Source organism: Sinocyclocheilus grahami, unplaced genomic scaffold (assembly GCF_001515645.1).
Source record: "Sinocyclocheilus grahami isolate Dianchi unplaced genomic scaffold, SAMN03320097.WGS_v1.1 scaffold1324.1, whole genome shotgun sequence".
NCBI lineage: Eukaryota > Metazoa > Chordata > Actinopteri > Cypriniformes > Cyprinidae > Sinocyclocheilus > Sinocyclocheilus grahami.
In genome coordinates, this window is record NW_015506503.1 from 427,786 (window position 1) to 441,152 (window position 13,367).

The following is a 13,367-nucleotide window of genomic DNA, read 5'->3' on the forward strand; positions in this document are numbered from 1 at the left end:
TAGTCAAGTGCTTCCGTATGGAAAGCTGAGACTAAGTCAGGACTGAAACTTTGAAATAAGGCCAATATAGCAGGGCTCTTAAAATCCAGTCCTGGAGGGCCATTGTCCTGCAGAATTTAGTACCAATAGGGGCTTTCGCACCGGAGGAACTTTTTCATAGTTCCTAGAACTATTGGCGAAAGTATCTGCTTTTTGGCGTGTTCGCACCGCAGGAACTAGGAACTTTTTTAGTTCTAGCAACTCAGTTTGAGGGAACTAAATGAGTTCCTACTTCAGAGTAGAGTCTAAAACAGTACTATGGGAACTACCAGTGACGTAAGTGTACGCTGATTGGCCAAACGCATACAAAACATCGGCTACACCTGGCATTTTTAAAAAGTCATGTAAACATATTTACTCCACGAACATGGAAAACAGCTATCTGTTGTCTGCAGCTTTGTGTTCTTTTCTCAGTGATATGTTACACTGCAAGTTGTCATAGGAAATTTTGTCAGATTTTTGTGGGCTTTCAATCACGTAAATTGTGCATTTACATTCCATCTCTGTTATCACAAATCCCATGACACATAACAAAAACAGCATCCTCTACTCAACTGGTTGTTGACGATGTAAATAAATGCCACGCATAAATATGTCACTATCGGCTGCTTCAGAGTTCCTGCTGCCGGTGCGAATGCAAGCAGGAAAATGGCCCAAGGGGGGAATTGGTTCTCTACGAACTACCCTGCTGGCTAGTTCCTATAACTGAATTCCTAGAACTACGTGATGCAAAAGCCCCTTATGTAACCCACCTGTCTGTAATTTGCAAGTAATTCTGTACACCTTGATTATTTCACTTTCTATTCACAAGTTTACTTTACTTCCGATAATCCTTTGCAGGTGAGAACTGTGAAATAGATGCCCGCTCTGGTCGCTGTGTCCCCGGGGTATGTAAAAATGGAGGTGAGTGTGTCAACCTGCTAGTGGGCGGCTTCACATGCAACTGCCCCTCTGAAGAGTATGAGAAACCTTTCTGTGAGATGACAACACGCAGCTTTCCCGGACAGTCCTTCATTACCTTCCGAGGCCTGAGACAGAGATTCCACTTCACTGTCTCCTTCATGTAAGTGATGGACTGTAATTGACAAGAAAATTGTTTATGACCTCTGTGTCATGCCCCTGTTTACCTTTTTGTTACACTGACACGTCTGCCAGAAGCTTTGCATGCTGTAAAGTGTAATTTGTTGAAGAGGTTGCATAAGGAGCCCTTGAGCTCTGTCTGGCTGGGCGGCATGTCTGGACTTATCTTCTACACATTCTGGGTCATACATGGATAATCCTGATGTCAAGCTCAAATCAGTTTTAGAATATATTTTAGCCTATTAGTTGTTGGATTTATAAAGCTAGAAAGACATATGGATAATTTGTTTAAAACCGTTGTAAAGTTGAAAATTAAGGTTCTGATTTATTAAGTAACAAATGTTGAGACAGGGTCACTAGAGAAATATTTGGGCTCCTGTGCTGAGTAAAAACAGGAAGGGCTACGTGTTGAGAGAGCACTATCAGTGTTTTTCTTTATTTGCATCATCTTCCTGGAGAGCAGCTGGTCTCTGACTCCTCTGCCCTCTGTGCCACGGCCCAGGCATGATAGAGGTGGGATGTGCCACCCAGGGCAGAGGAACCACTTCCTGTTTCTGGACCACTGGCCTTACGTTCACTTCCTCTCAGATTTTTTTCCCCTTTCCTCTCTTGATTAATAGATGTTATTTCTTCTGTCTGGCTTGGAGGTTTCTTGTAGCTCTCTTGATTTAGGTCTTGAATTCTAACAAATGAAAAGTGCACTCAACCTTGATAGAAGTAAAGATTTATGAGGGGTAGTGCAAACATTCAATAAAACCTGTAGTTCTGGTTGTTCTGATCAATGTTTTTTTCTGTCCAGGTTTGCCACAAGAGAGAGAAACGCCCTTCTTCTCTACAACGGTCGTTTTAACGAGAAACACGACTTCATAGCTGTGGAGATCATTGAGGAACAGATTCAGCTCACCTTCTCAGCAGGTATGACAGTCCTACCACTGTTACGATTGAGAAGCCGGTAACACTTTAGTATAGGGAGCAATTCTCACTATTAACTAGTTGCTAATTAGCATGCATATTACTAGCATGTTGGCTATTTATTAGTACTTATAAAGCACATATTCTGCATGACCATATTCTTTATTCCTAATCCTACCCAATACCTAAATTTAACAACTACCTTTCAAAGCAGTAAATATAAGTTTATTGAGGAAAAAGTAATAGTTAATAGTTCATTCAAAGTTCAGTTCAACTGTTGTTATGGCAGAGCAACAATTTAAGGAGGGTTTTACAGAGCATGTTAGATAAAGTTAGCTAAATTGTCAACATGTTTACAGCTAGCTACATGAATAAAAACCATAATTTTAATGGCACAGACATATGAAGGTAACTTTATCGTCCCCTCGAGTACTGAGGTTTGTTACAACAATAGTAACACACATTAAGCATGTACAAAAGGACCATGCGCTTCCAATATGTTAGCCAAGCAGTCACATATGCTTTTGTGTATTCATATAGAGTTTGTTGCTGTCTGTATGGCATATTCACTCCTGGGACAGCAGACAGTAGTGTTGACAATATACGGTAACATGAGGTGACATCATGCTACGTTAAACAGCGTGTTTGTGTAGCCATGTGTTACTTACTGTAGAGAGAGAATTGCTTTAGGTGAATGTGTTTACAACAACAGATTTATAAGTTGTAAAGTGTCCGAACGTTAATGAGGCTATGCAGTGACCCCGACGGTCTTTCCAAATGTGTCCATGCATGTGTAGAGGAAGACACACTAACACACACACATACATACTTTCGCTCACAGGTGGTTATAAATAACACAAAATGAGCACAGCCCTATAATGGGACTGTTGATCTTATAGCACACATAAATCTTTCCCAGACAAAGAGAACAATGCTGTGTCATGCTGTGGAGCCTGTTTTACATGCTGTAACCCATGACATTTGTACTAAAACTGTTCTTTTGACCATTTCAGTAGTCAGGCCCACCATTCTTAGTTTTTCAGTGATTAAAGGGTGCAAGGGTAATAAACAAAGACATTAAATTAATATATAGCATAGACGATGTTGCAATTGTTTACCAAAGAGGCTACAATGATTGGTTGTTCTTTACTGATTCTTTATGAATACCAGTATGGGCTCCTGCCTTGGGTAAATATTCCTCTAAACCCAATGTACATTTTTGCTCCCCTGACCTTTAAATGAACTCCATTGATGAGAGAGAATATCTAAACATGATTAATAGTTGTTATGTTAGCAGCTTTGTGCTGTAGCTACTAAGTGACTTTATATTGGAGCAGAGGTGACAAAGCCATAACTTATACAAGAAACACCTTTACTGCATACCAAAACACACTCTTGGATATCTCTTTTTATTTTATACTCATAATTGTAACATGTTGAACATTTGAAGTAAAGTCTTTACCAACTTTTCCAACTTGCACATAATTAAGATGAACTGTTAGAAACTAACTAAATGTAATTTTCCTAAATTTGTTCAGACAGCAAATTTGAAAAAGATTCACAGATTAATTTGAGCCCCTAATTTTTTGCTAAATATTTAATTGCTGTTTTTTTGCAGTTTTCAACATAAGTTGTTATATTACCACTTTTATTAGTCGTATTTAGTGTAACTTTATTTCAATCATGACAACTCTCTGAACATTTTAGCATGGTGATGGATATAACAATATTAATGTATTTGGTCTTGGCGGAACAGATCTGCTACGCTGCTGCTGAATTGCTGCTGCTGTTGATTATTGCTGCTGCTGCAAGCAAGTACAGTGCATATAGCGATACGGTGCTGTGAGTATTTAAGACATACTGCTGCTGCACAAATAGCATATAAAATAACCCCATAGCAGATCTATACAGGTGGAGCTGGGGAAGGTGGAGGGTTTCAGAGAACTCTGAAAGCGTGCTGCAGGAATCTCAAGTGAATGCTAGCCAGCCATATAAACGCAAGGCAGTAAGCTCATTGGCTGCATATGAACCAATCAGCTTGTGCCAAGTCGTTTAACTCTCTGAATATCATCAGTTACATTAACACCCCATCAGAATGCGCCATCTAGAGTTGCATGATTGAACTATATATTTGTTCAAGTTTCCTATATAAATAGCTTAAGTGTAGTTTGCTGCAAGCTAACTCATTTTTTTAAAAGCCTTGAATATGTTACACAACTTTAAAACTGTATTTTGCCTACTCATAATTTAAAGTAGCTTACATATACAATGCATATGCCTTACTCTTATCATTCAAATTAATATTTTTGTTTCTTGTCTTTCTCTCCTAGGTGAGGCTAAAACAACTGTCGCACCGTTTGTACCAGGTGGAGTTAGCGATGGCCAGTGGCATTCGGTTCAACTTCACTACTACAACAAGGTAAGCCTTTTAAATGTTGGAACTGAGTTGTTACTGAAGATTCTCGCTTATCCTGGAAAAAACAGGACAAGTTATAGTTGTTGTTTGTTCCCACGATGGTTTTCTTACTTTCCACTTGCATCTGACCTGAGGAAGACAGGAGATTATTTAATAGCAGTTATCGGATTCTCCATGTTTGACTTGCATTGCATTTCACTCAACTGGAGATTGTTTTCAAATGCTTCCACACCCAAAGGCAATAGCATGTTAGCACGACATTGCATAATTAAGTCTAAATGCACTTGCTAGCATGTTCTTGCATGCGTTGCTTACTCTTCTGCAAAGAGATTACGACTAGAGTTTATCTAGTGTTGCCCTCTCCATGTGACAGTGTCAAAAAGACAATCTGCTAACTGGAGGCCACAAGATTTGTGTAAAGCTTCAAAAGAACTAATGCACATGGGTAACAAAAGACAACAAAACGTCGTCTTTATTTCTGTCCTGTGATTCTCGACTCTTCCAAGCCCAGAACATACGAAACTGAATATGCTATTGTGATGTGCCAGAAGTCTTCCTGCTTGTAAGAGTCTCCAAATTGAGTTTCATAATCCTGCTTTAAAGATTGTTTTCCACATATTCTTCAAGCATATCCATGTACTCGTATAAAGTGAGCAGTAGTTGGGGACGAAAACAATGATGAGGTCTTGGATTTCAAGGGAGATGTTTTAATTCACTGCATAAAGGCTAATGCAGTTTTCTGTAATGGCATTAGTTGATGAAGATATTTCAGACTAGTGTATTGTTGGATCTTTCTAAAGATACAACATCATTTAAGTTCTTTATAACCCTGTTGAATAAAAAATCGGCATATGCTAGTTAGGTATGTTTTGAAGCATGGAAGCTGGTTTAACACCCCATCAGAATGCGCCATCTAGAGTTGCATGATTGAACTATATATTTGTTCAAGTTTCCTATATAAATAGCTTAAGTGTAGTTTGCTGCAAGCTAACTCATTTTTTTAAAAGCCTTGAATATGTTACACAACTTTAAAACTGTATTTTGCCTACTCATAATTTAAAGTAGCTTACATATACAATGCATATGCCTTACTCTTATCATTCAAATTAATATTTTTGTTTCTTGTCTTTCTCTCCTAGGTGAGGCTAAAACAACTGTCGCACCGTTTGTACCAGGTGGAGTTAGCGATGGCCAGTGGCATTCGGTTCAACTTCACTACTACAACAAGGTAAGCCTTTTAAATGTTGGAACTGAGTTGTTACTGAAGATTCTCGCTTATCCTGGAAAAAACAGGACAAGTTATAGTTGTTGTTTGTTCCCACGATGGTTTTCTTACTTTCCACTTGCATCTGACCTGAGGAAGACAGGAGATTATTTAATAGCAGTTATCGGATTCTCCATGTTTGACTTGCATTGCATTTCACTCAACTGGAGATTGTTTTCAAATGCTTCCACACCCAAAGGCAATAGCATGTTAGCACGACATTGCATAATTAAGTCTAAATGCACTTGCTAGCATGTTCTTGCATGCGTTGCTTACTCTTCTGCAAAGAGATTACGACTAGAGTTTATCTAGTGTTGCCCTCTCCATGTGACAGTGTCAAAAAGACAATCTGCTAACTGGAGGCCACAAGATTTGTGTAAAGCTTCAAAAGAACTAATGCACATGGGTAACAAAAGACAACAAAACGTCGTCTTTATTTCTGTCCTGTGATTCTCGACTCTTCCAAGCCCAGAACATACAAAACTGAATATGCTATTGTGATGTGCCAGAAGTCTTCCTGCTTGTAAGAGTCTCCAAATTGAGTTTCATAATCCTGCTTTAAAGATTGTTTTCCACATATTCTTCAAGGATATCCATGTACTCGTATAAAGTGAGCAGTAGTTGGGGACGAAAACAATGATGAGGTCTTGGATTTCAAGGGAGATGTTTTAATTCACTGCATAAAGGCTAATGCAGTTTTCTGTAATGGCATTAGTTGATGAAGATATTTCAGACTAGTGTATTGTTGGATCTTTCTAAAGATACAACATCATTTAAGTTCTTTATAACCCTGTTGAATAAAAAATCGGCATATGCTAGTTAGGTATGTTTTGAAGCATGGAAGCTGGTTTAAGATGGTCCTTAGTTGGTCATGAGCTGGTTTAAGCTGGTCCTGAACTGGTTGTAAGCTGGTTGTGAGCTGGTCCTGAGCAGTAGCTAGTTGCTTAGGACCAGCACATGACCAAGCTTACAACCAGCTCATAACCAAGCTTACAACCAGCTCAAACCAGCTGCCATGCTTCAAAACATACCTAACCATCATATGCTGTTTTTTGTTTTTTTCAACAGGGAAAGCAATTTAACATTTTAAAATTCAATTATTATTGGTTTTTGGAACATGCATTTGAGCAAACTGCATATTAACTTACGAGTGTTTGTAGTACAAACATGAATGGTACATTGATTTACAAAGCATCTGGACTTGGCAACCACACAATGCACCACAACATAATGTGAAAGAGTTTTGAACCAGTTTAAGCACCAAAAAAATCTAGTTTAGTATGCAGTGTAAATTGTTCACTACGCAGTATACTATTTGTTATACAGTATTAGTTTTTTTGTTGTGATTGAGCACATGCTAGTTTGAAGAACTCTTATGCCCTGCCCGAGTTGCTATTGGTGGAACACACACACACACGTTTACAAGGCGCACTAAATAAACACAACTCATAGTGGGTGCCGACAAGGTGTTAGACCACCAGCCAAACTAGTGTATTGTTGGATCTTTCTAAAGATACAACATCATTTAAGTTCTTTATAACCCTGTTGAATAAAAAATCGGCATATGCTAGTTAGGTATGTTTTGAAGCATGGAAGCTGGTTTAAGATGGTCCTTAGTTGGTCATGAGCTGGTTTAAGCTGGTCCTGAACTGGTTGTAAGCTGGTTGTGAGCTGGTCCTGAGCAGTAGCTAGTTGCTTAGGACCAGCACATGACCAAGCTTACAACCAGCTCATAACCAAGCTTACAACCAGCTCAAACCAGCTGCCATGCTTCAAAACATACCTAACCATCATATGCTGTTTTTTGTTTTTTTCAACAGGGAAAGCAATTTAACATTTTAAAATTCAATTATTATTGGTTTTTGGAACATGCATTTGAGCAAACTGCATATTAAATTACGAGTGTTTGTAGTACAAACATGAATGGTACATTGATTTACAAAGCATCTGGACTTGGCAACCACACAATGCACCACAACATAATGTGAAAGAGTTTTGAACCAGTTTAAGCACCAAAAAAATCTAGTTTAGTATGCAGTGTAAATTGTTCACTACGCAGTATACTATTTGTTATACAGTATTTGTTTTTTTGTTGTGATTGAGCACATGCTAGTTTGAAGAACTCTTATGCCCTGCCCGAGTTGCTATTGGTGGAACACACACACGTTTACAAGGCGCACTAAATAAACACAACTCATAGTGGGTGCCGAGAAGGTGTTAGACCACCAGCCAAGGGGGAGTCCTCACACATCGCTATGTCAAAAAGACTCCACCTGCTTCCAGCACACACAGTAAAAAGTCACAGGGAGGCCAGAGATGCAGTAAGTGTGTGACAGCCTGCAGCTGTTGTCGACTGTGTGCAGTGATTTACCATAGTGAATTGTTTAAACACACACACATTGGCACAGGAGAGCCAGTCTCTGTGAGAATAGCCAACAGTATGGTCACGTTTGGAGTTGGAGGTGAAACTGTCCCAAGCCATATCTCGTGGAGTGTGAGAACTGTCAGGAGTGGGTATACTGTCCAGATCTAAAGACATTCCTCCACAATCAGTTAATGCTTTCCCTGATTATCACTTCCGCACAGCACCAGAGAGAGGTCTGTTGGGATTTCAGAGGATTTCAGATGGAATCTGCTCATACTTTCACAACCTTTTAAGGTACCGCTGCATTTAAGGGAACTTATAGAAAGACAAAGTGTCTTACTCATACCTAATGTCCAGTGCTTAATTTATGGGGTCAGAGGGTTGAATATATAAAAGCCTGTGGGCGGCTACATGGTAGAGTTTATGCTGTGTCAAAAACCACTGCAAATACATTCATTTCAAAACGGATGGTGCGTCAGAAGAAAAATGTGTTTGTGAAGGTGACGCTATGTAATGTGACCAAAAGGTTAACTTTTAATTCACAAACACACGTTTGCCCAATAAGAATTTAAGAGAAATGTTGACTAACTTTAACCCATTTGCTGGACAAACTTTTTACAAACTGTTGCACCGCCATGCCAAAACTGACCACAGAAAAAGACAGTCTATATCAATGCCGGCTATAGCAGCCCTTGTGGCAATATTGAGAATTGCGATCTGACACATTTTGGAGGAATATGGCTTCATTGTGTTTCTGTTTTTAGACATTTCAGAGTTTTGCTAAAGAGGTGGGGTGGGTTCTGTTATCAACATGACAGCAATCTATCTGTCTGATGGTGTGCGAATAGATGCTTCATTAATGATGTCACAATAAAGAAGGCAGAAAAACAAAACATTTTGAAAATGAAAAAGTACTATTTTACTTAAGGGGTTGAAGAGTGAGGAATGTTTTTATTTACACATTTGCATTGCATTTTAACAGTGTAAAACAACATTTGACCATTAAACATGGTCATTTTTAGGCAAGATAAAATATTTTTATGATACCTACGATCAAGGCAGTCCTGGAATGCATTGTGATGAGACCATGATGGTGTAACAGTCACGTGAAATGTTGTTTATAAACATTAGCCGCTTTTCCACTATCGGGCCGAATGGTTCTAAGAACTGTCAGGTACGGTTCCAGTTGTATTTCCACGTGAGCCTGGTACGGTGCGGCACAATTACAAACCGTTCTCGGCCCGGTATTCTCGGCATGGTTAGACAACCGTGCTGAGCCGTGCTGGTAGAGTGCGTAATAGGAAAAATGATCCTATTAGCCTATTTCATTAAATTAGCCAAATAAGCCTATTAGAATGATTTCTGAAGGATCGGGAATAAATTACATTTTTAAACATATTAAAATAGAAGTCGGTCGTATACATTATAATTATATTTAACAATATTGCTATTTTTACTGTTTGTTTGATCAAATATATGCAGTCTTGGTTGAGCATAATTAAAAAAACCAACCCAAAAGGTAGTGTACTGTACATTTTATGATTATTAGAGTGTGCATGTGTAACGACATCAGACTATTGGAATCTATGTTCAAATCATTGCGTGCTTCTGTATTTACAGTGACTGCACTGTAGTTCTAACAGTTAATTTCAGACCTTTCAATTTTCCTGCAGCTTAGCACTGGATTCCAGTTTAGTGCTCATTACATGCTGGATATATATCACAGACACTAATCTAAATTCCCAGACATCCCCATATAACTCGAACTATTATTCACGTATGAGTTTCAGCTGTTAAGACAATGCAGGATATTTTTGTATGTAGAGAATATTGTATTATGATTAATTTTAATACTCAAATAAATGTAGTTTGGCCTTGTGGCATTGCTATTTTGTAAAAATAATAAACATCATGTGTGCATCATGTACTAAATAAAAACATAAAACCTGATTCAGAAAACCTGAATCCAGTTCAACTTGGCTTCATTTCTGAATCTCTTTTAAGAATGAGATCAAAGCACAGTGGTTCACTAAGCAGCTTAACAAGGTGGCAGTACTTAGGCCCACAGTGAGTAAATAAAAAAAAATCTGGTAAAGAATAAACCATCCTTTGTTTTAACATGCTAAATAACTTGCCCTAAACAGTCTAGTTTGCCTAATAAAGACAATTGCACTGTATTGGAAGTAAAGTGAGAGGATTTAGGGTTTAAAGGAAAGCAAGCTGCATGCAGGTCAAAGTAAAGGGAGCCAGCTCACATTTAATTTAGCCTACGGATGGGTGTAACGGAAGCGGGCAGGTTTACTGGGAGGTCATGAACTATAGATGCTGGAAAACGTTCATTTTGTGGTATTTACCATTCCTTTTATATACTTTTTCCATATACACGCATAATATAATTAGTTATTTGAGTCATAAATTCAAGTGTAGTGAATCAGATGCTCCGTGAACGCATAAAACAAAAGTGCGTTTACTTAGCAGAGCATGTTATACCACAGTGTGAGATGACAGGTGTCAAGCATCTATGAAAAAGTAAACTGGTTACCCTTTTTTGGGTATTATTTTGAATTATTCAATTTATCCATGTCACTCAAAAGGCAAACTGCTTGATTTTGGATGCATTGATGCTAAACCTTTCCTAGAAGAACAAGATTATTTGACACCAAGTTTCTTTGCTTGGGGTGAAAGCACCTGGATATCCTCAAAAAAAGAGATTTATTGTAGTGCGTAATTGGTATAAAACCAGTACGTCTAAATGTTATCGAAAACATAATTAGCATCTGTAGCATAGCTGCCACTAGAACTTGTTCAAACATAAGTGGCATTTCTGCCTTGGTGACACAACTAAAAGAGTATTTTAGCAATTATGTAGCAAATTCTGACCAGTTCAATATTGACCTCTACTTACCTGTTCGTAAATTAAAATGCACGCCTTCGTAAGACTTGTATAAACATACACATCACAACATTTAGCATATGCTCAAGGTATTTTTAATCCACATAAGAAAGTTAAATTTCACTCAGATAAAAGTTACATTTTGATCAGATCAAAAGCTCAGCCAGAGATTTACATGAAGGCTTTTCAGTTCGATTGAGCTATCAATCTGTTTAGTAATGGATTGTTTGATTGCATGTAAACATAGCTTTTGGTGAATAAACACGGACACAAAAGTATAAGGGGAAGTAAGTGGAACTTAACTTGGGTCGGACTAAGCAATCAGACCAAGTCTTTAGTCCGCGGTTGTGTTAGTAAGCCGGTTTTGTAGCACACAGACATTAAATGTTATAGTGCTTTGGGGCTGATTTTACTAGCGTCTGCTGCTACTTTAAAAGGGCTTTCAACATCTGTGGGGTTGAAGGGCTTCATCATACATTCTAATCGCCGCTTTCTCTCCCGTGGTCTACGCAGGACAGCCTGCACCTGCTGGACTCCAGTGGGGTGCTGCGCGTCCATCTCTATACCGCCTGGCTGGAGCTCACTCATAAGGAGGTACCGTATCCAGTGACCTAGCGTAGCTCTGCGGTGGCGGTTCTTGCTATCCTTCCGGTCTCAGGGTCCGCATTTACAAAGCGTCTCGGGGTCTCCCGGGCTGCTTTCGGATCAGTTCTGTGCCTCGGTTATATAGAGACAAAGGGCAGCATTGGCAGGAGGCGATCAAATCCTAAATCTGCTCCTGTAGTTTGAGAAGCTTTGTGAATACAGACCCACATCTTCTTCTATGACTCCAACAGCTTTGTATCTGTGTCCAAAGTGATTCATTAGTACGGATGGGAATCACAAGGAAATGTACGATCGGGTTTGTTAGTGCTTTCATTAGGAATTCTCTGGCATAAACTTACATTTAAAGAAAAATAAATTAGTAATGACTACCACAAATAAGTTCTGACCTCCTCTGAGGTATTCGAAAGGATCCTCGAAAGGATTCATTTGTTTGTGAGTCAAAACAAACTGATTTTGTTGTGCCGCTGCTAAATATTCTTTTTAAGTATTTATGGAATTTTGTCTCTGTTGGTAGAAGAATGCAGATCTACCAAGATCTACTCAGTAGGAAATATACTTTCTGCAGGCTGAATTGGGTTTAAATAGGTATTAATTCTGTTTGTTTTAACAATTTGTTGCAGAACAAATTGGGTTCAGTGGGAGTAGGCCTTTAAGTTGGCATATCTTGAGGTATTTGATAAATCCTTAATTACATTTGTAATATTGTAATAAGGTTAAGATATCTTCTATTTTTGTCACCATAGGTCAGCTCAGGTAACTACAAAAACAAGGTTAATTTCTGTAGGAATGTTGCATGTAGGAATATTGTGAAACTTTTCCCATATGGAAAACCAGTGTATCTCCACCACATGGAAAAGGTGTTGGGATCACGCAGATGCTTTAAAGGGGGATATGGGTCAGGAGAGAGGGTGAGACACACACAGTGAGTAAACACGTCACACCCTGTAGAGGAAGGAAGAATGACATCATGAAATATAAAGAGCTGCTGCTTTTTAAAATCTCTGCATGAAAAGGGTACCTATAGAAGACATGACGCAGTTGACTGAGTTCTTGTAGTTGACTGAATTCTTGTGGTCTGTAGTTTTGAATTTGAGTATGAGGATGTATTTGAGAATTTGTGCAAACCGAACCAAACACAAAGGTCTCAACTTTTCCAAATCTTAGTTGTTTAAAGGGGTCATATGATGCGATTTCAAGTTTTCCTTTCTCTTTGGAGTGTTACAAGCTCTTGGTGCATAAAGAAGATCTGTAAAGTTGCAAAGACTAAAGTCTTAAATCCAAAGAGATATTCTTTATAAAAGTTAAGAGTCAACCATGCCTACCTAAAACGGCTCTTTCTAACATGCTGCCACATGTCTACGTCACTATGTGAAAATAATAGCATAATGCCGCCCAAATGTGCACGCAAAGAAAGAAGGCGTGGTTTCAGGAACAGCAGTAGTGTTGATGCAGCCATGTCAGGGAGATGCTGTGTATTTCAGTGCAAAAGCACTTTATTTGGCCTTCCGGAAGTAGATGCAATTAGGAATCATTGGTTAAGATTTATTTACAACAGAACAGCACAACTCAGATTATAGCGGCATCCAGTACCCGCTAAGGAGCTAAGTAGTGGGAATACATCCATGGGCTGAAGCTCGCGATTATGGTAAGGGGCGTTACATTTCCAATGCGTGCTTGTGGTGTTCGGCCAATCACAATGCACTGTGTCAGCTGGCCAATCAGAGCAGACTGTGCTTGTCAAAGGAGGGGGCTTTGTTGAAAACGACGTCTTTGAGAGAGGCGGGGCATAGAG

General features: G+C 38.9%; 1 protein-coding gene across 1 annotated transcript in view; it reads left to right on the forward strand.

The window, feature by feature from the left end:
• Nucleotides 1-13,367, forward strand: part of celsr1a (cadherin EGF LAG seven-pass G-type receptor 1a) — a 98,945-nt gene that overhangs the window by 43,807 nt on the left and 41,771 nt on the right. Inside the window, exons 3-6 of the mRNA XM_016255259.1 lie at nucleotides 880-1,102; nucleotides 1,919-2,034; nucleotides 4,362-4,450; nucleotides 11,483-11,563. Coding sequence (XP_016110745.1) covers nucleotides 880-1,102; nucleotides 1,919-2,034; nucleotides 4,362-4,450; nucleotides 11,483-11,563 — 509 coding nt within the window. The remainder of the gene's footprint in view (nucleotides 1-879; nucleotides 1,103-1,918; nucleotides 2,035-4,361; nucleotides 4,451-11,482; nucleotides 11,564-13,367) is intronic.